Raw genomic sequence first — 24,847 nt, 5'->3', positions numbered from 1 at the left:
ATCATACTCAGGCCAAGTCAGGCTTACAGCTCACCTCCCCTTGAAACGTAGAAAGTGAACAATTAAATAGTGAACTTTTCTGGGTAAAACACCTTCTCAAATTTCAGTCCTCCCACATCCTGCGGTGCCATAAGAGCAACCTTGAATTTCTGGCACTGTCCCATGTTTAGGCTGGAAAAAAGACATTTTGCAACAAAAAGAAATATATGGGTTTGTATATTAAAACATTGTTGATTTCAAAATCCCAGCACAGAATAATATGAAGAAATATGCCATTTTACAGAGCTCTAATTACTGCAATCCTTTTTTCCTATGTGTTATAATCCTTTCTGAGTAAAAAGGAAAACTTCAAGACTCACAAGTCCATCAATATAATCCCGTCTCTAATAGATTAATTTCAGCCCAAGTATTCTATCCAGAGCAAGATGAATCTATTCCCACCTCCAGGTGGAAAAATCCCTCGAGGACCTTACTACTTAGCTTGTCCCTTGCTTGCTTCGCTTCACTCATGTCCGACTCTGCGACCCCATGGACGGTAGCCCACAAGTCTCCTCTGTCCGTGGGATTCTCCACGCAATACTGGAGTGGGTTGCCATGCCCTCCTTCAGGGGATCGTCCCAACCCAGGGATTGAGCCTGCATCTCTTAACATCTCCAGCATTGGCAGGCAAGTTCTTTACCACTAGCACCACCTGGGGTGGGTGGGTGGCGGGGAGGGGACCCCAAGAACAAGCTGAATCTCTAAGTGAGAAGCTATAACGAATCTTCGGGCTTTTTTGGTGGCCCAGTGGTAACAAATCTGCCTGCAGTGCAGGAGACCCAGTTCAGTCTCTGGTTGGGGAAGATCCCCTGGAGAAGGGAATGGCAACCCACTCTAGTATTCTTGCCTGGAGAATTCCATGGACAGAAGAGCCTGGCAGGCCACAGTCCCAGGGGTCACAAAGAATTGAACATGACTGAGTGACTAAGCGTACAATACGAAGCAATTTTTAAAGATTTTTGAAGCGGTTCCTATTTCCATGTGTTGGAAAAACCTAATTTCATTAGATGAGCCAATGCCTATAGTCGTGGTTGCTTCTCTGTTTTCCCTGCTACTAGTTTTCTCATGAGATGAGAAACCCAGTTAATCTGCTGTCAGTGACTCAGTCGTGTCCGACTCTTTGTGACCCCGTGGACTGCAGCATACCAGGCCTTGCTGTCCATCACCAACTCCCGGAATTTACTCAAACTCCTGTCCATTGAGTCCATAATACCATCCAACCATCTCATTCTCTGTCGTCCCCTTCTCCTCTCACCTTCAATCTTTCCCAGCATCAGGGTCTTTTCTAATGAGTCAGCTCTTCACATCAGGTGGACAAAGTATTGGAGCTTCAGCTTCAGCATCAGTCCTTCCAATGAATATTCAGCACTGATTTCTTTTAGGATTGACTCGTTCAATCTCCTTGCAGTCCAAGGGACTCTCGAGAGTCTTCTCCAACACCACAGTTCAAAAGCATCAGTTCTTCTATGCTCAGCTTTCTTTATCATCCAGCTCTCGCATCCATACATGACTACTGGAAAAACCATAGTTTTGACTAGATGAACCTTTGTTGACAAAGTAATGTCTCTGCTTTTTACTAAGCTGTCCAAGTTGGCCCTAACTTTTCTTCCAAGGAACAAGTGTCTTAATTTCATGGCTGCAGTCACCATCTGCAGTGATTTTGGAGCCCCCCAAAATAAAGTCTGTCACTCTTTCCATTGTTTCCCCATCTATTTCCCATGAAGTGATGGGACCAGATGCCATGATCTTAGTTTTGTGAATGTTGAGTATTAAGCCAGCTTTTTCACTCTCCTCTTTCACTTTCATCAAGAGGCTCTTTAGTTCTTCTTCACTTTCTGCCATAAGGGTGGTATTATCTGCATATCTGAGGTTATTAATATTTCTCTTGGCAATCTTGATTCCAGCTTGTGCTTCATCCAGTCCAGCATTTTGCATGGTGTACTCTGCATAAAAGTTAAATAAGCAGGGTGACAATATACAGCCTTGATGTACTCCTTTCCCGATTTGGAACCAGTGTGTTTTTCCATATCCAGATCTAACTGTTACTTCTTGACCTGCATACAGATTTCTCAGGAGGCAACACGTCAGGTAGTTTGGTATTCCCATCTCTTTCAGATTTTCCACAGTTTGTTGTGATCCACACAGTCAGAGGCTTTGGCATAGTCAATAAGGCAGAAATAAATGTTTTTTCTGGAACTCTCTTGCTCTTTTGATGAGTCAATTTGATCTCTGGTTCCTCTGTCTTTTCTAAATCCAGCTTGAACATCTGGAAGTTCATGGTTCATGTATTGTTGAAGCCTGGCTTGGAGAATTTTGAGCATTACTTTGCTAGCATGTGAGACAAGTGCAGTTGTGTGGTAGTTTGAGCATTCTTTGGCATTGCATTTCTTTGGTATTGCAATGAAAACTGACCTTTTTCAGTCCTGTGGCCACTGTTGAGTTTTCCAAATTTGCTGGCATATTGAGTGCAGCACTTTCACAGCATCATCTTTCAGGATTTGAAAGAGCTCAACTGGAATTCCATCACCTCTACTAGCTTTGTTCATAGTGATGCTTCCTAAGGCATCACTATGACTTTGCATTCCAGAATGTCTGGCTGTAGGTGAGTGATCACACCATTGTGGATATCTGGGTCATGAAGATCTTTTTTGTATAGTTCTTCTGTGTATTCTTGCCACCTCTTCTTAATATCTTCTGCTTCTGTTAGGTCCATACCATTTCTGTCCCTTATTGTGCCCATCTTTGCATGAAATGTTCCCTTGGTATCTCCAATTTTCTTGAAGAGATCTGTAGTCTTTCCCATTCTATTGCTTTCCTCTATTTCTTTGCATTGATTACTGAGGAAGGCTTTCTTATCTCTCCTTGCTATTCTTTGGAACTCTGCATTCAAATGGGTATTTATTTCCTTTTCTCCTTTGCCTTTAGCTTCTCTTTTCACAGCTGTGTGTAAGGCTTCCTCAGACAACCATTTTGCCTTTTTGCATTTCTTTATCTTGGGGATGATCTTGATCACTGCCTCCTGTACAATGTCACGAACCTCCGTCCATAGATCTTCAGGCTCTCTGTTTATCAGATCTAATCCCTTGACTCACTCTATTTGTCTGTACCGTGGTCACCTTCTATGTTGGAATTTAACTGCAGGGAGCCCTTTGCTGGTTGAATTAATAAGTGGTTGATGAGGGAATGAATGAGTGACATTGCATCTGCTAGCCTGTTTACATTTTATTCCTAATTAATACAGGCTTATTTTCATACCTTCTTTATGACTTCAAAGTTTGACAGCCAGTCTCAACTGGCTTACTCTGACTTGAGCAAGTCTAAATACTTTTGATTGGGGATTTACCATGCTAACTGAGGTTCAAGGTTCGCTCCTCAGCAGCTGTGGTTTAGCAATTACATAGCTGTTTCATGACTCCACCAAGATTAGAGAAAGAACCAGGAAACTCCATTACAGCTTGTTTCTATCCATAGTTTTAAAAGCTTGATGAAAGAGGAAACTAAAAGTATTGAAGACTATGAAAGACACAGTTGAAGACAGTTGAAACACAGTAGTCTGTGTTTAACTGTCAGTACTCTATGACTAAATGGGAGCTGCCTGTATCTTCAGTACAGTAACAAACCACTTCACAAGGTTGATGGCAGATAAAAGGAGGCCATGTTTGCGAAGCATGTAGCATGTAATAGGCAGTTAATAAAGATTCATGCTCTTTCCATTAATTTGTATCAGATAAGTCTTAAAAGCTGTCACAGCTCCCAAATCTTCTGTCATCTCCTCATCCTAACTGTGAGATCGTATGGAATGTTTTACCCATTTTATAAAGCAGCTTAGTAGTATGCCGGAAGCTGAGACTTGGAGGTATCGAATGGGTGTGTAGAGAGTTGGATTTGATTTCCCAGTACACTGTACACTGTCCTGTCCACTGAGTAAGTGGCTTCCAGGTGTTAGAAACGGGATGAGAAAGCCTCCAGGCATCCTTCAGTGGAATTCTCCCCAAGTAGGCTCTAAGCGCACTCACGTGTCCATAGGCCGCCTCTGCACCCAGCCCTTTGTCCACCCTCTCCTCCTAATGAAGAGAGGAGCTTTCAGGATCTGGAGGAAAACCAGTGTATTTTCTAGAAGGAGACCGAGGGGAGGATGGCAGGGCTGTTTCATTGCAGACTTGCACCTCGCTTGCTGTGGGACCTGCCACCGCAAGGCACTCGGTTTCATTGGCCGAGGACACCGTGACCCTTAGTTTCATTGGCCGAGGACACCGTGACCCTTAGTTTCATTGGCTGAGGACACCGTGACCCTTAGTTTCATTGGCTGAGGACACCGTGACCCTTAGTTTCATTGGCTGAGGACACTGTAACCTTAGTTTCATTGGCTGAGGACACTGTAACCCTTGGTTTCATTGGCTGAGGACACTGTAACCCTTAGTTTCATTGGCTGAGGACACTGTAACCCTTAGTTTCATTGGCTGAGGACACTGTAACCCTTAGTTTCATTGGCTGAGGACACTGTAACCCTTAGTTTCATTGGCTGAGGACACTGTGACCCTTAGTTTCATTGGCTGAGGACACTGTGACCCTTAGTTTCATTGGCTGAGGACACTGTGACCCTTAGTTTCATTGGCTGAGGACACTGTGACCCTTAGTTTCATTGGCTGAGGACACTGTGACCCTTAGTTTCATTGGCTGAGGACACTGTGACCCTTAGTTTCATTGGCTGAGGACACTGTGACCCTTAGTTTCATTGGCTGAGGACACTGTGACCCTTAGTTTCATTGGCTGAGGACACTGTAACCCTTGGTTTCATTGGCTGAGGACACTGTAATCCTTAGTGACGTCTGCCTCAGGACGGGGGTCGGGGGCGGGGGGGGTGAGGGGATAGAGTCTCACAGCTGGGCTGTAGCTCCCCACCCCCCCCAACACACACACACCGTTGTTGCACCGATTTTGTGTATTTATGCTGTAGCTTAAGCTGTGCTAGCAACAAGAATTTAATGGAGGGTGACTTTAAGGTCAAAGTGGAATCAACAGACTTGACTGTTAACTCTTCTTCTTTAAAGAAGATTAAATGTTCTTAGTCTTTTGCCAGGATGCTGTGACTGTGACAGTCTCTATGGATTAGTGAAAAACAGTCCATTTTCTAGATGGGAAGGTAAGCCATAAATGTATTAGGTCTCAAATAATGGTATAAAGAAACAACACAGAGGGTAGGAAATTATATAATATCAACTACCAAGTTAAATAATGCTATAATTTTGCATTGTAGAGGAGAGAGAAACAATACAGTTTCACGGGCACTTGTGTGCAGAGGGTCAGAGATTAAGACACGCAGTGTGGTATCTGTGCTCACGGAGCGTGGCCCCTCAGGGCAGAGCTGGGGCGCTGTGATCAGGCTGGCCTGGCCCACTCGTGCAAGACCAGAACTTCTGCCCCTTATGTGCGTGTGAATCACCAGGGTCCAAGCTGTCTCAGTGGGTTTGAGGTGAGGTTCTAGATTCTGCATTATTTTAAATTTAGTTATTATTTTTTAACTTTGTATTGAAGTATGTTATTGCTAAGTCACGTCAGTCGTGTCCGAACCTGTGCAACCTCATAGACGGCAGCCCACCAGGCTCCCCTGTCCCTGGGATTCTCCTGGCAAGAACACTGCAGTGGGTTGCCATTTCCTTCTCCAATGCATGAAAGTGAAACGTGAAAGTAAAGTCGCTCAGTCGTGTCCGACTCTTAGTGACCCCATGGACCATAGCCTACCAGGCTCCTCCGTCCATGGGATTTTCCAGGCAAGAGTACTGGAGTGGGGTGCCATTGCCTTCTCCGTGAAGTATGTTAATGTTGTGCTAATTTTGCTGTACAGTCAAGTGATTCAGTTATATGTGTGTGAATATATATATATATTTATATATATATTCACACACACACACATTTTTTATATTCTTTTCTATTATGGTTTATCCCAAGCTATTGAATATAGTTCTCTATGCTGTATAGTAGGACCTTGTTGTTTATCCATCTTGTGTATGAAAGCTTACATCTTCTAATCCCACCCTCCAAAGCCAACCTTCCACCGCCCCCTGACCCTTGGCAACCACAGCTCTACTCTCTATGTCCAGGATTCTGTTTCTGTTACGTAGAAATGTTCATTTGTGTCATATCTTAGATTCCACACATAAGTGATACCATACGGTATTTGTCTTTCTCTTTCTGACCTGACTTAGTATGATTATCTCTAGGTCCACTGTGTTGCTGCAAATGGCATTATCTGATTCTTCTTTATGACTCAGTAATATTCCATGGAATATAGGTACCACATCTTCTCTATCCGGTCATCTGTTGGTGGACATTTAGGTTCACAGTACGTGAATATTGCTGCAGTGAATGTTGCAGTGTATGCGTTGTTTGGAATTAGAGCTTTCTCTGGATATATGCACAGGAGTGGGGTTGCTAGATCACAGGTAGCTCTATTTTTACTTTTCTCAGGAACCTCCAGAGATACTGCATTTCTAACAAGCTCCCAAATGGTGCTGATGCTGCTGGCCCAGGGATCACAGTTTTCCTGTAAAATCCAGATGGTAACTGTTTCAGGGTTTGTGTGCCATGCAGTCTGTCCCAACGACCCAGGTGTCGCTGCAGCGTGAAGCCCGCCATAGACAGTGGGTGAGTGCAGGAACACGGCTGTGAGCCCCCAAAACTTCAGTTCAGTTCAGTTGCTCAGTCATGTCCGACTCTGCGACCCCATGAATCGCAGCATGCCAGGCTTCCCTGTCCATCACCAACTCCCAGAGCTTGCTCAAACTCATGTCCATCGAGTCGGGGATGCCATCCAACCATCTCATTCTCTGTCGTCCCCTTCTCCTCCTGCACTCAATCTTTCCCAGGATCAGGGTCTTTTCTAATGAGTCAGCTGTTTGCATCAGATGGCCAAAGTATTGGAGCTTCAGCTTCAGCATCAGTCCTTCCAATGAATATTCGGGACTGATTTCCTTTAGGATTGACTGGTTTGATCTTGCTGTCCAAGGGACCTGAATAATACCACAGTTCAAAAGCATCAATTCTTCGGTGCTCAGCTTTCTTTATGGTCCAACTCTAACATCCATATATGACTACTTGAAAAACCATAGCTTTGACTAGACAGACCTTTGTTGGCAAAGTAGTGTTTCTGCTCTTTAATATGCTGTCTAGGTTTGTTATCACTTTTTTTCCAAGGAGCTAGCATCTTTTAATATCATGGCTGCAGTCACCATCTGTGGTTATTTTGGAGCCCAAGAAAATAGTCTGTTGCTGTTTCCATTATTTCCCTATTTGCCATGAAGTGATGGGACCAGATGCCATGATCTTAGTGTTTTTTTTGAATGTTGAGTTTCAAGCCAGCTTTTTCACTCTCCTCTTTCACTTTTTCATCAAGAGGTTCTTTAGTTTCTCTTCTTCAAACTTAAAGACTCTAAATGTGTCTTCTATGTAACTTCCACATGTCACAAACTATTATTCTTCTGAGTTTTTCCTAACCTTTAAAAACATGAAAACAATTTCCTGACTCAGGGCCATGGGGAGACTGGTGGGGGTTGAGAGGCGGTGTGCTGCATGAGATCAGGGTGCCACTCCACTAGGGTGGCCGGCGGAGCTGTCCCCATGGAGCAGGTCTGACCAGGCGATTAATTGTCATTTCTTTTAAACCTTTGTTGCATTTTGTTCATGCTCCATTGTTCCTCTGGCAGTTGGTTCTTATCTTTTTATGGATGGTTAACACACTCGAGGTGACACACAGATACCTAGACTCTGTCTGGCTGGTTCCAGAGTCCGCGGGGCATGACTCCTCCAAGGGCCTCCTGTACTTAGTTAGCACAGTGCCGTCACACGGAGGGCACCCAGCCAGCCTGTGCTCCGGGGACCTGAATCTGCTGAAGGCACCCTTCACTTGGCTGCGAGGAGAGTAGCCCCAGGGTGGGATGAACGTAGAGGGTGGGGAGAGAGTTCCTGGGAGGGGAGGGGAAGCAGGAAGTACTTGAGGGCCGTGTAGGGAACAAGCAATCCATGCAGGATTCTTTTTTTTTTTTTTTTTAGTTTTTTTTTTTTTCATTTATTTTTATTAGTTGGAGGCTAATTACAACATTGCAGTGGTTTTTGTCATACATTGAAATGAATTAGCCATGGATTTACATGTATTCCCCATCCCGGTCCCCCCTCCCACCTCCCTCTCCACCTGATCCCTCTGGGTCTTCCCAGTGCACCAGGCCCGAGCACTTGTCTCATGCATCCAACCTGGGCTGGTGATCTGTTTCACCCTAGATAATATACATGTTTCGATGCTGTTCTCTTGAAACATCCCACCCTCGCCTTCTCCCACAGAGTCCACAAGTCTGTTCTATACATCTGAGTCTCTTTTTCTGTTTTGCATATAGGGTTATCGTTACCATCTTTCTAAAGTCCATATATATGTGTTAGTATACTGTAATGGTCTATCCTTCTGGCTTACTTCGCTCTGTATAATGGGCTCCAGTTTCATCCATCTCATTAGAACTGATTCAAATGAATTCTTTTTAATGGCTGAGTAATATTCCATGGTGTATATGTACCACAGCTTCCTCATCCATTCGTCTGCTGATGGGCATCTAGGTTGCTTCCATGTCCTGGCTATTATAAAGAGTGCTGCGATGAACATTGGGGTGCACGTGTCTCTTTCAGATCTGGTTTCCTCGGTGTGTATGCCCAGAAGTGGGATTGCTGGGTCATATGGCAGTTCTATTTCCAGCTTTTTAAGAAATCTCCACACTGTTCTCCATAGTGGCTGTACTAATTTGCATTCCCACCAACAGTGTAAGAGGGTTCCCTTTTCTCCACGCCCTCTCCAGCATTTATTGCTTGTAGACTTTTGGATAGCAGCCATCCTGACTGGTGTATAATGGTACCTCATTGAGGTTTTGATTTGCATTTCCCTGATAATGAGTGATGTTGAGCATCTTTTCATGTGTTTTTTTGCCATCTGTATGTCTTCCTTGGAGAAATGTCTGTTTAGTTCTTTGGCCCATTTTTTGATTGGGTCATTTATTTTTCTGAAGTTGAGCTGGAGGAGTTGCTTGTATATTTTTGAGATTAATCCTTTGTCTGTTGCTTCGTTTGCTATTATTGTCTCCCAATCTGAGGGCTGTCTTTTCACCTTGCTTATAGTTTCCTTTGTTGTGCAAAAGCTTTTAAGTTTCATTAGGTCCCATTTGTTTATTTTTGCTTTTGTTTCTAAAATTCTGGGATGTGAGTCATAGAGGATCCCCATGCAGGATTCTATAGCAGTGTGATGGATTCTATAGCAGTGTGATGGAAGAAGCTGGGCCCAAGTTACAGGAGAGCAGACCATAGAGACTGAAGTTGAGGGCATGGTTCATGGAGGGCAGTGTCAAGTGCACTCACCTGACGCGGGCTAGAGAAGGAGTCCTCAGCATGTCAGCGATGACAAGGTCAACTAGAAGACTTCAGATCAAGTAATATTTAAGCCATAGTCAGTCCTCGAGATTGAGGACCTGGATTGTGGTTGTGGAGAGAGCAGAGAGGAAGCAACTAGAAGACGATTCTAGGCCGGAATGTTCTCCAGGACTTTCTGGAAACAGGAAACCACCAACTGCCAAGAATCAAGGAATACTGCCCTTCTCAATTGCCTCAAAAGCAATATGCCTTGCATTACATGATTGCTCAATTGGCTGGTTTTTCAGATGGTTTTTAATTCCCAAAGTCATGGCTGTTCTTTTCTAAGTATCCTGAGCTTGTTTTTTGTTTTTTTTTAGTATAGTTTCTGTGGTTAATACACTGAGTGCTAGCAAACCGGTTTGTTTTATTACCTTTCAGTTCAGTTTGTTCACTTGCTCAGTCATGTCCGACTCTGCAACCCCATGAACTACAGCACACCAGGCCTCGCTGTCCATCACCAACTCCCGGAATTTACTCAAACTCCTGTCCATTGAGTCCATAATACCTTCCAACCATCTCATTCTCTGTCGTCCCCTTCTCCTCTCACCTTCGATCTTTCCCAGCATCAGGGTCTTTTCTAATGAGTCAGCTCTTCACATCAGGTGGACAAAGTATTGGAGCTTCAGCTTCAGCATCAGTCCTTCCAATGAATATTCAGGACTGATTTCCTTTAGGATTGACTCGTTCAATCTCCTTGCAGTCCAAGGGACTCTCGAGAGTCTTCTCCAACACCACAGTTCAAAAGCATCAGTTCTTCTATGCTCAGCTTTCTGTATCATCCAACTCTTGCATCCATACATGACTACTGGAAAAACCATAGTTTTGACTAGATGAACCTTTGTTGACAAAGTAATGTCTCTGTTTTTTAATAAGCTGTCCAAGTTGGCCCTAACTTTTCTTCCAAGGAACAAGTGTCTTAATTTCATGGCTGCAGTCACCATCTGCAGTGATTTTGGAGCCCCCCAAAATAAAGTCTGTCACTGTTTCCATTGTTTCCCCATCTATTTGCCATGAAGCGATGGGACCAGATGTCACTATCTTAGTTTTGTGAATGTTGAGTTTTAAGCCAGCTTTTTCACTCTCCTCTTTCACTTTCATCAAGAGGCTCTTTAGTTCTTCTTTGCTTTCTGCCATAAGAGTGGTGTCATCTGCGTATCTGAAATTATTGATATTTCTCTTGGCAATTTTGATTCCAGCTTGTGCCTCATCCAGCCCCGGGATTTCACATGATATACTCTGCATATAAGTTAAATAAGCAGGGTGACAATATACAGCCTTGATGTACTCCTTTCCCGATTTGGAACCAGTCTGTTGTTTCATGTCCAGTTCTAACTGTTGCTTCCTGACCTGCATACAGATTTCTCAGGAAGCAAGTCAGGTGGTCTGATATTCCCATCTCTTGAAGAATTTTCCACAGTTTGTTGTCATCCACATAGTCAAAGGCTTTGGCATAGTCAGTAAACCAGAAGTAGATGTTTTTCTTAAACTCTCTTACTCTTTTAATGATCCAGTGGATGTTGGCAATTTGATCTCTGGTTCCTCTGTCTTTTCTAAATCCAGCTTGAGCATCTGGAAGTTCATGGTTCATGTACTGTTGAAGCCCAGCTTGGAGAATTTTGAGCATTACTTTACTAACATGTGAGATGAGTGCAATTGTGCAGTTGTTTGAGCATTCTTTGGCATTGCCTTTCTTTGAGATTGGAATGAAAACTGACATTTCCCAGTCCTGTGGCCACTGTTGAGTTTTCCAAATTTGCTGGCATATTGAGTGCAGCACTTTCACAGCACCATCTTTCAGGATTTGGAATAGCTCAACTGGAATTCTATCACCTCTACTAGCTTTGTTCATAGTGATGCTTCCTAAGGCCCACTTGACTTTGCATTCCAGAATGTCTGGCTCTAGGTGAGTGATCACACCATTGTGGTTATCTGGGTCATGAAGATTTTTTTGGTATAGTTCTTCTGTGTATTCTTGCCACCTCTTCTTAATAACTTCTGCTTCTGTTAGGTCCATACTATTTCTGTCCTTTATTGTGCCTATCTTTGCATGAAATGTTCCCTTAGCATCTCCAATTTTCTTGAAGAGATCTCTAGTCTTTCCCGTTTTATTGTTTTCCTCTGTTTCTTTGCATTGATCACTGAGGAAGGCTTTCTCATCTCTCCTTGCTATTCTTTGGAACTCTGCATTCAAATGGGTATATCTTTCCTTTTCTCCTTTGCTTTTTGCTTCTCTCCTTTTAACTATTTGTAAGGCCTGCTCAGACAGCCATTTTGCCTTTTTGCATTTCTTTTTCTTGAGGATGTTCTTGATCACTGCCTCCTGTACAATGTCATGAACCTCTGTCCGTAGTGCATCGGGCCCTGTGTCTATCAGATCTAGTCCCTGGAATCTATTTCTCACTTCCACTGTATAGTCGTAAGGAATTTTATTTAGCTCATACCTGAATGGTCTAGTGGTTTTCCCTACTTTCATCAGTTTATTACCCTTGCTTTCAGACTTAATAGAGACAGATACCTGTAGTCTGCTGTCTAAGTGCAGAAAAGACTAGTCTTCAGTGACATGAAAAGGAGGCCGAATCCAGAGAATTTTCTGGAGTTTCAGACTCAGAAAATCTCTGATGCTGATTAGGAGGTAACTGGACAGTTGTCAGTCCTTTTAGTCATTGGTGGACGTTCCTTCATATTTCTTTAAATCTCATTTTGAGGGGAGGGGGTTAGGGAAGCTTCATTATTTTCTTTTTGGTAAAAATCCTGTTGAGAGTTTGAAGTGCTCAGCGTGTGAGGAGGAACCCTCATGAAAATGGTCCGGCCTCTTGCCACCTCCCATGTCACAGACCCAGGGGATGGAAAGGGGTAAGACCCGCAAGAATGAATCACAGACCCACATGGCCCCTGCCCACACCGTGGGGCTGGGTGTGCCACTGGAAAGGTCTCCAAGCAGCAGCGGTGTGGATGGTATTAATCTGCCCAGCTGGCAGCTCGGCAGGCACGTTGCTGCCCAGGGCCATAGCGTGACCCTCAGTCTCCCTGGACATACCACATCTTTTGAGTACCATGTTCATGTCACGTTCATATTTTTTTCTAGAGAAGTACAGTAGATGAAATTGTAACAGATGCAAGAGGCATTAGTGATAAAAATTTATAAGACCTTGGAATTTGTGCTCCTGTCGGTTTGTAACTGGCCTGGGCTTTCCCAGCTTGATGATGCTCCTTCATTCCAGGTTGATGAAATGTGCAGGACGCTTTATGGTGAAGACCCAGGGGTATAGTCTAGCCATGTGTTTCATGGCCTCAAATGCAATAGCATTCAGTGGTATCAGGAACTCGGGTCTCTTTTTATCAAACAAGCATCTCATCACACAGCCTCTCACCTCGTGCTAGTGCTTTACTGTTGTAAACATCTTGTTTCCTTCTCTCCCCCCACCCTGCACCTCCTGTTGGTCGGCAGATGGTTCTGTGAGGGCAGTGAGCTGCACAGCAGTCCCGACATCCAGATCCTCTGGGACGGGGGCGACCTGCACAGCCTGATCATTGCCGAGGCTTTCGAGGACGACACGGGGCGCTACACCTGCCTGGCCACGAACCCCAGCGGCTCCGACAGCACGTCCGCTGAGGTGTTCATCGAAGGTACCCGGGGCCTGGGTGGGAGGGGACCCATCACTTCTTATGAACGTGGCTTTCCCACTTTGTGAATCAAACCTCAGTTGTCCCGGAAGCTTTATGGGTAAATGAAATTGTTCTGACACTTGGGCACACATCAATGATGTCTGATGTCAGCATTTGTTCATTTTCATTTAAAACATTTCAGTTATGTGAACTTAAATTTATAACACTAAATATCTGACTTATTTTTAGTTTCTCTGGTAGATAAAGAATGGGAACATACTGAAGTACTAGGTCTGTCAACTAAAGTTCAGCTCTAAAGACTTAGGATATCATTCACGGGGAAGTTAAAGGATTGAATATTTTTGACTATTGTTGTTTTTATTAATTGTAGACCTCTTTCAGGGTCTGACCCTGGATGCCATGTTCTCTAACTTGATTTCACTAAATGGGGTCTTTAGCATGGCAGCCCCCCACACTGCAGTCCTGATCTGCCTTTGGGGTCCCTGCATGAGCTACTTAACATGGGGAGACACCCACAGTTACACCGGCCACATGTGGTCGCGGGTCTGGCTTCAGATCCCAGTGCTGTTGGGAGGAGTGGTCTGGGCGGAATCAGATTAAAGAGCCTCCTGGAAAGCGCTGTAGGAAACTGCTGCTTGCCCCCGTGAAATCAGGGCGATGACTTTTTTAAAGCCTGGTTTTGGTGTATTTTTACTTCTAAGAATAATTACGTGAGATGGAAGAGAATTTCACACAAACTCTTGGGCTCCTCTTATGACTGAATGGAAAGGATGGTTCTGCGTTCCTTACTCCGTGAGACTTGGGGCGTCTCTCTTGTTTCCTGAACGTTGTTGCTGTTGCTGTCCGCCTACAGCATGGGGCCGGTTACCAGAGGCTAGGAAATCTCTTACAGATTCAGAAATCTCAACAAAACCATCCCTAAAAGTGTAACAGCCTGCTGGTTGAAAGCTCTCTAAATTTCACTGTCTGGTGCATCAAATTTTAGAATGGTACTGAGAAAATTTCAGCTTAAGAACAGTAATGAGCTTTTCCTCGTTGTGTTAGCTAGGGACCAGGCGCTGGTCTTCATTTCTACGTGGATCATCCCATTTAGTCCTTAGGGAAATCACCCCCTTCTGTGGCTGAGGAAGCTGCAGCTTAGGGAGACTTGTAGAGCTCCGGACCTCACACACACTCTGTCTCTCGTGCACACACAGAAACACATACACACACTGTCTCTCACAGACACACACTCTCACACACACGCGCGCTCACCTGAGCCATAAGGACTGGACCCAGGCAGTGTGAGCCCTTCTTAGCAGCCACGGAGGAAGACACAGGTGAACTCAGGATCTCAGGGCCACTTGGTCATCGCCCCATCCAGCGCGGGCCTGGGATGTGCGTCTGGAACATCTCAGGACATCACTGAGCTTTGGGGCAGTGGCCGTGTGTTCCCCGAGAGGCCCCTGGAGGGCAGGCAGAGGTCTGGGTGCTGGGTGGGGACCCTTGCTGGACAGGCTAGGCCTCTGCCCTTGCTCAGGAATGCTCCAGGAGGGAAAGACCCACCCCCAGCAAGCTGGAAGAAAGCAGAGGTGGTGGGGGGAGTCAGAGGTCTTTCTGAGGGGCGGCGTCTGCCCTCAGTCCCAGCTCTGAGAGGAAGTGTGGGGAAGGCCTAGGGGAAGGTGCTCCAGACATGGGGGCGTTGGGGGGAGGTGGCCGCGGGAGCGGCAAGTGTGTCCTGGAGCAGAGGGGGCAGCGGGGCGGCGGCCAGCTCACACGGGATGTGGGGCCTTGTGGGCACCGTCGGCAAGCTGGCCGTTACTCTACATAAAATCATCACTTGTGCAGGTTTGCAGTGAAAAGCCAGAGTGCCTGATTTCTGTTTTTAAACTGAAGTTTGGCTTGTAACTGGGAGCCCAGTAAGACGCGTGCTGCAGCAGGCCCGCGGAAAGGTGCTGGTACTGGGGAAGCACGCTGTGTAGACAGAGGGAGAGGCGGCCAGATCCACAGCCACGTGGTGGGGTAGGCGCGGGCCTAGGGGTCCCGGCAACCAGCGTACCCAGGGGTTTGGGCTTCTCCATTGGTGTGGATGATGTGGCCTGTCAGTGAGATGGAGGATGGGGAGCTGGGCACAGAGGGGAGTGGGTGCGGTGTCTGCATGGCCATCTAGATGGCTGAGTGGGCAGGCGGGCAGGGGTACGTATGGGTATAGTTAGGGCCCAGGCCGAGGACGTGTCCTGGAAGCTTCAGGAGGTAGATGGTAGGCCAGGGCACAGGACCGGACAGACCACGTCTGAGCCGAGGATGACCCCTCACCTGGGTGCGCCAGGGCAAGGAGGTGCCAGCAAAGGAGGGGCCCGGGGTGGGCGGAGCAGGTCAGTGTTTGAGGAGGCAGGGAGTGAGAGCCGGCCAACTCGGGCCCCTACTGCGGAGGTCTCTCACGAAGGATGAGGACACACAGCTACGGGTGCTGATGGCAAATTCAACAGGAGGGTCCGTGGGCACCTGAAAGAACCAGTGCACCGAGGTCCTCGGACACGGACGGAAACGTGGGGACGCCTGGGTGGCGCCCAGAGGTTCTGTCCAGACACTACAGGGCTGGGGCCAGAATTTGGACAGGAGCACAGGGTCAGATGCTTTTTGCAGTCTGCTTCTTGGTTTTCATAGCAGACTTACTAGAGTCTATGTGAAAGACTTCCTTTCCCTGCTGTGAAAATAATCCAAGGGAGAAAACAGACCCTGCAGAGAGAGACAGAGTAAGGTGCCAGGGGGCCAAGTCTGAGAAGGAGAAGGAAATGGACTCCCCCAACAGTGTGTGGGTGGTGAGGAGCTGCTGTTAACAATTTCATGGTGGTACCCAAATCCGTGGATGATCAAGTCCCTTAGAGCAGCAGTCCCTGACGTTTTTGGCACCAAGGACCTGTATCGTGGAAGACAGTTTTTCGAGGGTCAGGGGTGGGGGTGGTTTGGGGATGATTCAAGTGCATTACATTTATAGTGCACTTTATTTCTGTTAGTATTACATTGTGATATATAGTGATATAATTACACAGCTCACCACAGTGCAGAATCAAACGGATGGACCCATCTTGGGGCAACGGGAGTGACAGGGACACCCGGAGTGTGTTCTCTTGTCCAGTCTACCCCATTGTCTTGTTTTGGTTGCTGTCAGAAAGCCCTGCTTCACAAAGATGGGATGTTGGAGATGGAAGCAGGCTTTTTGGTCCTTTTGTAGAAACCTCAAGATATTCCACCTTGACTTTAATCTAGAGCGGATGGAGATTTGAAGTTGTATCAGACATACTCTTAAGGCCACCATCATTTGCAGTCTCAAGTAGTTGATCCTGTAGCATGGACAAAGTTGATTCAGCCTGGCCTGTTCACAGATGGGTCACGGGTCCATTCTTCCCAGCTTGCGGGTCTTTTGTGGTTGGAAAGTAATGCTCAAACTCCTTTGAAAAGCTGAGGTAGGTGATCATGCTCCAGCTAGGAGAAAGAAGGCCGTGGCTCAGTCTCTTTCAAAATCTCTGCTAATGTTTGAATTGTCCAAACTCCCAATACTCACTTTTCACCTTCACAGTTCCCATTTGTTCTGAACACAGCTACTTTGTCAGCCAACTTGAGCACAGCTAAGTGACAGAATGAGTTCATTGAACAGGTTGAATATGTCACACAAGTGAACAAGGTTTTCGATCCACCCTGTGTCACAGGTATGTGCTGCCAGTGGTGACAGTTTTTTTAAAAGAAATCTCTGGAGTGGCTCTCATAACTCAGAAACTGGCCAGGGACCTGCCTTTAGAAACCCATCTCACTTCTGTGTACAAGAGCAGATGTGTGCATTCATCTCCTCACAGGGCTGTGCCAACAGATATGAGTTAAGGGCATGTAATTTATTTAGTGATAATTTCAATCACATCCTGGAAAGCACTGTTACGTTCGGGTGATGTTTTTTGGCTAGCCAGTGTTTCTCTATGGATGACACAGGAGGTAGACTTATCCAGATGCAAAATCTTTGACCGAGTAGTGAACCAGAAAGCCGCCCACTCTTGGCAGCCACTCCACCCATGTATATGCCGATACAGTGTATACTGACGCACAGTGACCCATTCCATTTCCTGATACGTAGTCATTCCAAGACTTAACAGTTCCGTGGCTGTGGTGGTGGCTGGCAACCAAAGTACACGTCACATGTCCGCTTGCACATCCTCCTGGAGAGCATATCACACAGAAACAAGCACTGCTGTCTGTTGCCCACGTCAGCAGACTCGTCAGCCTAGACTGCATCCCACAGGGATTCCTTGACCCCCCTAGCAGTCCTGCCCCAGCACCCTCTGCTGTTTCAACAGCTCGTCTAGTTACGGAGCTGGCCACCTTCTGAGCTGCAGCGTCTCCCAGAAGTTCAGGACAGATGTCCGCAGCGGCAGGCAGGATCAGCTCCTCGCCAATAATGAAGGGCTTCTTAGCTTGAGCAATGCGGTTAACCAGTGAGAGTGATGCTTAAGACACATTAGGTGAAGTGGTGCCCTTCAATAATTGCTTCTGTTTTTTGTGTTCATGTTTTTTCTTTAAAAAAAAAAAAACTCCAAAGGCTTGTCTATTTTTTAAAAAAGTAACTATTTATTTGTTTGTTTTTGGCTGACCTGGTCGTTGTTGCTGCACGGGCTCATCTCCAGTTGCAGTGAGTGGGGCTCCTCGCCAGCTGTGGTGTGCGGGCTTCTCCCTGTGGTGGTTGCTCTTGTTGCAGGGCACTGGCTCCGGAGCGAGGGCTTCAGTAGGTGCAGGATGGCGAACACCCACAGTTAGCTGAGCGGGGCGCTCACCCTCAGTAACAGCTGAGAAGCTGCTGTCTGCAGGCAGACAGCCAACTGCAGAGACACATGTAGTGTGATTCTGTTTGTGCAAATATGTGCACAAGTATACAGTCTCCCCTCATCCGAGGTCTCAGGAAAAGTGAAAGCTGCACTGTGAAAATATTAAACGGAAAGTTCCGGAAATAAACAGTTGATCACTTTTGAATTTTGTGCCATCTGAGCCGTGTTGATGAGATTGCTCACCTCAGCTTTGGCCACTGGGCCGTGAGTTATCCCTGTCTGGCCTGTCAGTCACTGAGGTTGTTAGACTGAGGGCCCAGGGCTTGTGTTTACCAACCATAGTTTTACTAAAAATGACCCCAAAGCCCCAGGGTAGTGATGCTGGCAGTTTGGACATGCCGCGGGGAAGCCATGCAGGGTTCCTTTAAGTGAAAGGTGAGAGTGAATGAGGAAAGGGGAGAAAACCATATGCTGAGGTTGCCAAGATGAATGGTGAGACTGACCTTTCTATCCATGAGGTAGTGACAAAGGAAACGAAATCCACATTGTTTTGCAATCATGTCTCAAACCCTAAAATTTACAGCCAGTGTGTAAAGGCATTAAATTTATTCAATAAGATATTTTAAGAGAGAGATACCATAGTCGTATACCTTTGTTGTTATTATTATAGTTGTAATATAATTACATCATCATAGTTGTTCTATTTTACCATTAGTTATTGTTGTTCAACTCTTACTGTGTCCAAAGTGCAAACTACACTTTATCTTAGGTATGTCTGTATAGGAAAAATACAATTGACAGGGTTTTGTGCCGTCCATGGTTTTGGAGTTTTGGAATGTATCCCCCACTGATAGCAGAGCGGGCCACTGTACATTTGTTAATACACTCAGTTTATCTGAAAATTGCAGCCAGATTGTTAGCCTATCCAGGATGGCATCAGGGATGGGATGTACTGGTGTTCACTCTTACGTCACACAATTTTGTGCCGCTTGGTTACTTTTCTGTTGTTGTTCAGTCACTCAGCCGTGTCCAGTTCTTTACAACCCCACGGTCTGCAGGATGCCAGGCTCCCCTGTCTTTCACCATCTCCTGAAGCTTGCTCAAATTCATGACTGTGGAGTCAGTGATGCCATCTAACCATCTCATCCTCTTTCGCCTCAGTCTCCTATTGCCTTCAATCTTTCCCAACTTTACTTTTCTATAAGTATATATTATTTTACTTTAAGATATTCTAAATAGGTAATTTAAATAACTCATGTTAAATATGTCTCATAAAGGAATTATCAAGAATGTATTTCTAACCATCACAGTTTTTCTAAATGTCACCTAAAATCTCTTATCACAAAATACATGAGCATTAAAATGTAAGTACAACCTGCCTTTTGGCCTGAAAACCCAACAAGGTGACCCTTAATTTAAACACAGCAGTGAAGCAAATGAACTTGGGAGGGTATGATCCAAACTTAGAGATGCCCCCCCCTCCCATTCAAGAGTGAAGCCACAGTCAAGTCCGAACTGATCAGAGTCAGAAAGCATCTCCTCATCAATGAGGAGTGAAGGTATTGATAATGCACACCATGTAATCTGGGCTTCCAGATGACACAGTGGTAAAGAATCCTCCTGCCCGTGCTTGAGGTACAAGACACACAGGTTCAATTCCTGGGTTGGAAAGATCCCCTGCAAGAGGAAGTGGCAACCCACTCCAGTGTTCTTGCCTGGAGAGTCCCATGGACAGAGGAGCCTGGTGGGCTACAGTCTGTGATGGTGCAAAAGAGTCGGACACGACTGAGCACACAGGGCTACTGCTGCCGCCCAATCTGCTGGAAAGCGCGGAAGTTTAAGACCACGGCTGTCTTTACACACAGACACACACACGTTGATTCCATAGTTGTTAAACCATTTAAAAGTATGGTTACGATGCCCAAAAGGACAAAAATGAAACTAGGAATAAATCTGACACTAAACATATACTGATTTGAAGAAAACTTTTTCAGGACTTCTTTTTTAAACTGATTATCTGAAAAAAAAGACTCAGTAAAAATGGTATGAAACATTCTCTATTTCACAGTAAGACTCTGTATGTTACTGTCTGAATGAAGAATATTACCCTTGGAAGTGGATATAAATACTACCTACATCTTTGTTTTTTTTTTCACTCAGGTGCCAGCTCATCAGACTCTGACAGTGAAAGTTTAGCTTTCAGATCGAAACCTGGAGCCATGCCTCAGTAAGTGTGTCGATTCCGTCAGTTTAAGGAGAAAATGTCAGCAGGCTTGTGCTCAGTGGCGCTGCTTGCATTGTGCGCTGAAGGCAGAGCTCAGCCGATGTCAGTCAGAGATCAGATGCTTGAACCTGAAACACAGTCTTTGACTTTTGAACTTTGAAATCTGCATTTCATCATCAGTGTCCCAAAATCTAACCATCCACAATGTTAGTTCCAGTGACAACTGACTGCTTATAAATGTGTAGAAGGAGCAGTCACATTGAGAGAAAATTATTTAAATCATTACTAAAATATAAATGACAAACAATTTATCACATAAATTAGAAAATATCTAATTAGATTAGAAATGGGTTTCCATTTGGATAAAGTGTATCTCCAGTTAGATCATGTCATGAAAATCTCAAAATTTCATTCTCCCTACAAAGACATAGGGATTATTAGTAATATGTTAGGATCTTAATTATTTTGCAAAGATAAAATCTACCAAGATTTTGTAGAAAACTCCATGAATATTGAGACTGTGCTAATAAATTTGTTTGATTTACTAGTATATACATAACAATCACAGCCATTCAACATCAAATTATCAGTGACCATTCATGTTAAAGGGGGCTTCCCTGGTCACCAAGTGGTAAAGAATCTGCCTGCCAATGCAGAAGACATGGGTTTGATCCCTGGGTTGGGAAGATCCCCTGTAGGAAGGCATGGCAACCCACTCCAGTATTTTTGCCTGGAGAATCCCATAAGCAGAGGAGCCTGGTGGGCTATAGTCCATGGGGTAGCAGAGAGACATGACTGAGTGCTAACTGAGCATTTGTGTTAAAGGGATCTTAATAAGATCACATACTCTGCTACCTGTGCATTCAAAGAAGGATCTCAAGTTTAGTGAAGTTACATGACTCACTTGAGATTACACAGCCTGAGACTTAGCAAAATTGGACCTAGAAGCAACTCTTAACTTTTATGCCTTAAGAAAAGACCACAGTCCAAGACATTCTCAACTTTATACAGTGGGGAACTGGAACGAAGAGCAGTTGCTGGACTGAAAACCAACCACCAGAACTTTGAATTAAATATAGAAGCCCAGTCCTAAACATTTCCTAAATGTATCTGCTTACTGCTATAGACTGGGCTTTTCTAAGTATTATCTTTTCTCTTAGGATTTTCCAGTTCAATACTTTCTGCTTTCTAATAAGAGCTGAGATACATAGTTACGTGAATTACTTTCATCTGTGTGTTTATTTTGCTGATGTCTGGGGGGCCGTCTGAATATATACTGAGCACCACTGTTCTAACTATAGGTTGTGGGTCCCCATTTCTGAAGCAGTTACAGTTGAAGCAGCTTGAGCAAACATAAAGAAACTGGCCTGTTCTGTGGAAATGTTTCAAAGAATAATTCCTGTTTAAGAAATTCTGACCCAAGACTTCACTCCTTACTTTCCAGAGCTCAGAAGAAAACCACTTCCGTGTCCCTGACCATTGGATCATCATCCCCAAAGACAGGAGTGACCACAGCTGTGATCCAGCCTCTGTCAGCCCCTGTTCAGCAGGTGAGCCTTATCCACAGCCCGAGGGAAGTCAGGCTCTTTAGCATAAAGACCCCAACTAGTCCTACCTTGAAATATCTCCTCAGTGGACACACAACTGGGAGGAAAGAAAATGATAAGTTCTTCCTTTTAATGCACTAAAAATTATTTTTAATCCAAGACACACCACTGATTAATCAACATCTGCGTTTCCTTTGGGAATTTCTTTTGCTTGCAGCTAATACTCTGATAAAGTGGTATCTGTCTTGGCTGTTACTGCTTGATTCCCCCTCATGTTTGTGCCATCTTCCATGTAGCCAAATTCGTTAGCTCATTTAAAAGAAAGTAGAAAATGAGAAAAGTCCACCTTATCCACAAAGTCCACCTGATAGAGTTCAGAAGTCCACCTGTCCTCTGAGAGCTTAACAGATAATATAGGAATATTCAGATTCCTTCACTCCACTGTGCATTTTCATCCTGCTTTCATTTCATTGTAAGACTGCTTTATCCAAGAACAACAGTACCCATGACTGAGTCACTGTAGTGCCCTCACTTTGCAAACACAGAAGACCTGAAGCTTCTTTTAAGTAAAAAAATTAGAATCTAGATGTCTCTAAGTCAAATGTGATACTTTGCCATGGTGCTGTGATGGGCATCTGTAAACCCAGAACTCTTGCAGTGTGAGCTCCCCCTGAGTCATAAGTGCATCTGACGAACACTGGTGTGCCCTCCAGCCACTCAGCGCCTGTGGGCGTTTTACAAATTACAGGCCTCCCCTGGTGGCTCAGTGGTCAAGAGTCCACCTGCAGTGCAGGGAGATCCGGGTTCCATCTCTGTGCTGGGGAAAATCCCCTGGAGAAGGGAATGACAACCCACTCCAGTATTCTTGCCTGGAGAGTTCCGTGGACAGAGGAGCCTCCAGTCCATGGGGTCGCAGAAAAGTCGGACGCGACTGAGCGACTAGCTCTTACTCACTTACTCTGTGGCATGCTGGGCATGCACACCGTAGAGAAAGCACATCTGAGATGAGACACAAGGGAAAGCCAAGCAGTAAAGTCGCTCAGAGGCGGCATGTGTAGTAGACACTCCCTGTGCACCCCCAAAGCAGAGTGGGACTTACAGAGCCGCCTCTGGCTGAGCCAGCGGACTTGTTCGTGTTCGCTCTGTAGGCACTGGCTAGGCACTGCAGGGAATGCTTAGTCCTGTCGGTGGCCATGCCGCCCCCCACGCGGGTCGCCTTTTCCTGGTTTGCGTGTTCCGAGTCTGACCCGTGTGCCTCTGTCCTCCAGGCCCCCAGCCCCACCTTGTTCCTCTGCCGGCCGGATGGACCCGCTGCCGCCTGCCTCCCGCCTGTCTTCACCAAGGTCAGGCACCTGCACGTCTCCTGCTCTGAGCTTGCTCTGGGCCTTTGATTCCATTCCCCTGTGGCCTCATGTATAGTCTTTAAACATAAAAACGAGTGATGAACAGGTTCTTATCGAGGTTACCCGTGGGGCTAAACAGATACTCGGTGCCCAGCTGCTGTGACCCTGACCATGTAAAGGTCTGAGAAGGGCGGGCCTGACAGAGCTCAGAAGAGGCTAGAAAACCAGAGTGCATGGGAGATGCAGAATGGCGGGCGGGACCTGGGAAGCCAGCAAGGCTGTAGACGGTTTAAAAAGCAATTGACAGATTCTCAGTTTGTCTCAGCGGGTGTTTTGCATCGCCAGGCATGATGACATTGGTCAGCTCAGAAATGGTCCCATGGGGTGTTTCTCCTCTGTCTCCTCCCCACCTCTTTCTGAGAAAATTATAAATTTTGTAATTGGAATTGAGTTGATTTACAGTGTTGTGTTAGTTTCAGGTGTACACAAAGTGATTCAGTGATACATGTACTTTTGTTCAGATTCTTTTTCCTTATAGAGTTTTAAAAAACATTGACTAGAGTTCCCTGGGTAATACAGTAGCTACTTGTTGGTTATCTATTTTATATAGACTGTGGTGTGTACATATCAGTCCCAGTCTCCTAGCTTATCCCCGCTTTTCCCCTTTGGTGACAGTAAAGTTTGTTTTCTAAGTGTGTGGGTCTATTTCTGTTTTGTATGTAAGTTCCCTTGTATCATTTTTTTGACTGAAAGGTATTTAAAAGGCACAGTTGCAGAGGTGCCCCATGCCTGTGCACCAGCATACTGTCAGAAGTCACGCCCCAGCCCAGTCTCTAAGTTCAGTGTAATATTGCTCAAATTCCAACAGATCCTTGTTTTTATCTATGTTTGTTGTTGAACTTGCCAGTCTGATTCTAAATCTTTCGTGGTTTAGAAAGTGGCTGAGAGCAGCCGGGGTCCTCCTACAGGGGCTGGCTGAGATGGTGTTAGGATCTGAGATGTCAGGACTCCCTAGAGCAGAGCGCCAGGACGGCAGGGCTGGCTCAAGCCTGGACAGACAGACAGATGAGGCCCCGAGAGCACCCACAAGATGCCCCAGCAACACGAGGCTCACTGCGCAGGGTGGGTTCTTCAGAGGTGGGCCCCGGGCCACCCACCTCACAGGACCAACCCCAAGTGACAGAAGACGAATGTGACAGTGTTTTCTGTAGTCCACTCTCCGAAATCTGTGAATCTTCTGCAAGGCAGCCGAGAGAAGGGTCTGTCTTCATCCAGGGAGTGATGCTTCCTCTGAAGCCAGCCTGCAGCCAGCTTGGTTAAAGACCTCTTCCTACAGCGTGTTTACGGAGGACACAGTCAGTGAATGAGGGTTGTCGACCACAACAGTGAGGGTCCACCTCCCCCTACCCAGGATGAAATACCCGAAGAAGGAAAAAGTCCCGTCCTGGCTATGAACAGCGGTGTCGGGATGACAGCCCATGGGGCATCCATCCACCCGTGCTCAGAGAAGGAGTTGTTTGCAGAGCGGCCGGCACGAACACTGCCTGGCGCTCAGGAGCTGCTCACACGCAGCCCCACCCGTGAAATCTGTGTGAGCTGCTGAGCTGTCGGAACGCTGTTGGCTTTGGAGCCAGGGCCCCGCGCAGCTCCGGGCTGAGCTGTCACAGCCGTCCTGGGGCACCCGGCGGAGAGAGACCCGAGACTGCCCTTTCCTCCCGCAGGGCTGCGGGGCTCCTCCAGGCCAGCCCCAGCCCATCCTTGTCCCCACAGCGCAGCCCAGCTCCGGGGGCAGAGACCCCAGCGCAGTGTCCCTTAACCCCAAAGGAAGCCGGG

The 24,847-nt window shown here is 45.9% G+C and overlaps 1 protein-coding gene across 3 annotated transcripts in view; it reads left to right on the top strand.

Moving 5' to 3' along the window:
• Positions 1-24,847, top strand: part of PALLD (palladin, cytoskeletal associated protein) — a 374,447-nt gene that overhangs the window by 153,052 nt on the left and 196,548 nt on the right. For all 3 annotated transcript variants that reach the window (XM_070480713.1, XM_070480716.1, XM_070480715.1), the window contains exons 3-6: positions 12,932-13,110; positions 20,061-20,127; positions 21,569-21,674; positions 22,940-23,014. In XM_070480713.1, coding sequence (XP_070336814.1) covers positions 12,932-13,110; positions 20,061-20,127; positions 21,569-21,674; positions 22,940-23,014 — 427 coding nt within the window. The remainder of the gene's footprint in view (positions 1-12,931; positions 13,111-20,060; positions 20,128-21,568; positions 21,675-22,939; positions 23,015-24,847) is intronic.

This window comes from Odocoileus virginianus, chromosome 18 (genome assembly GCF_023699985.2).
Source record: "Odocoileus virginianus isolate 20LAN1187 ecotype Illinois chromosome 18, Ovbor_1.2, whole genome shotgun sequence".
In the NCBI taxonomy this organism is placed as follows: domain Eukaryota; kingdom Metazoa; phylum Chordata; class Mammalia; order Artiodactyla; family Cervidae; genus Odocoileus; species Odocoileus virginianus.
The sequence above is the reverse complement of the archived record's forward strand: the minus strand, read 5'-3'. Positions and strand labels throughout refer to the sequence as shown.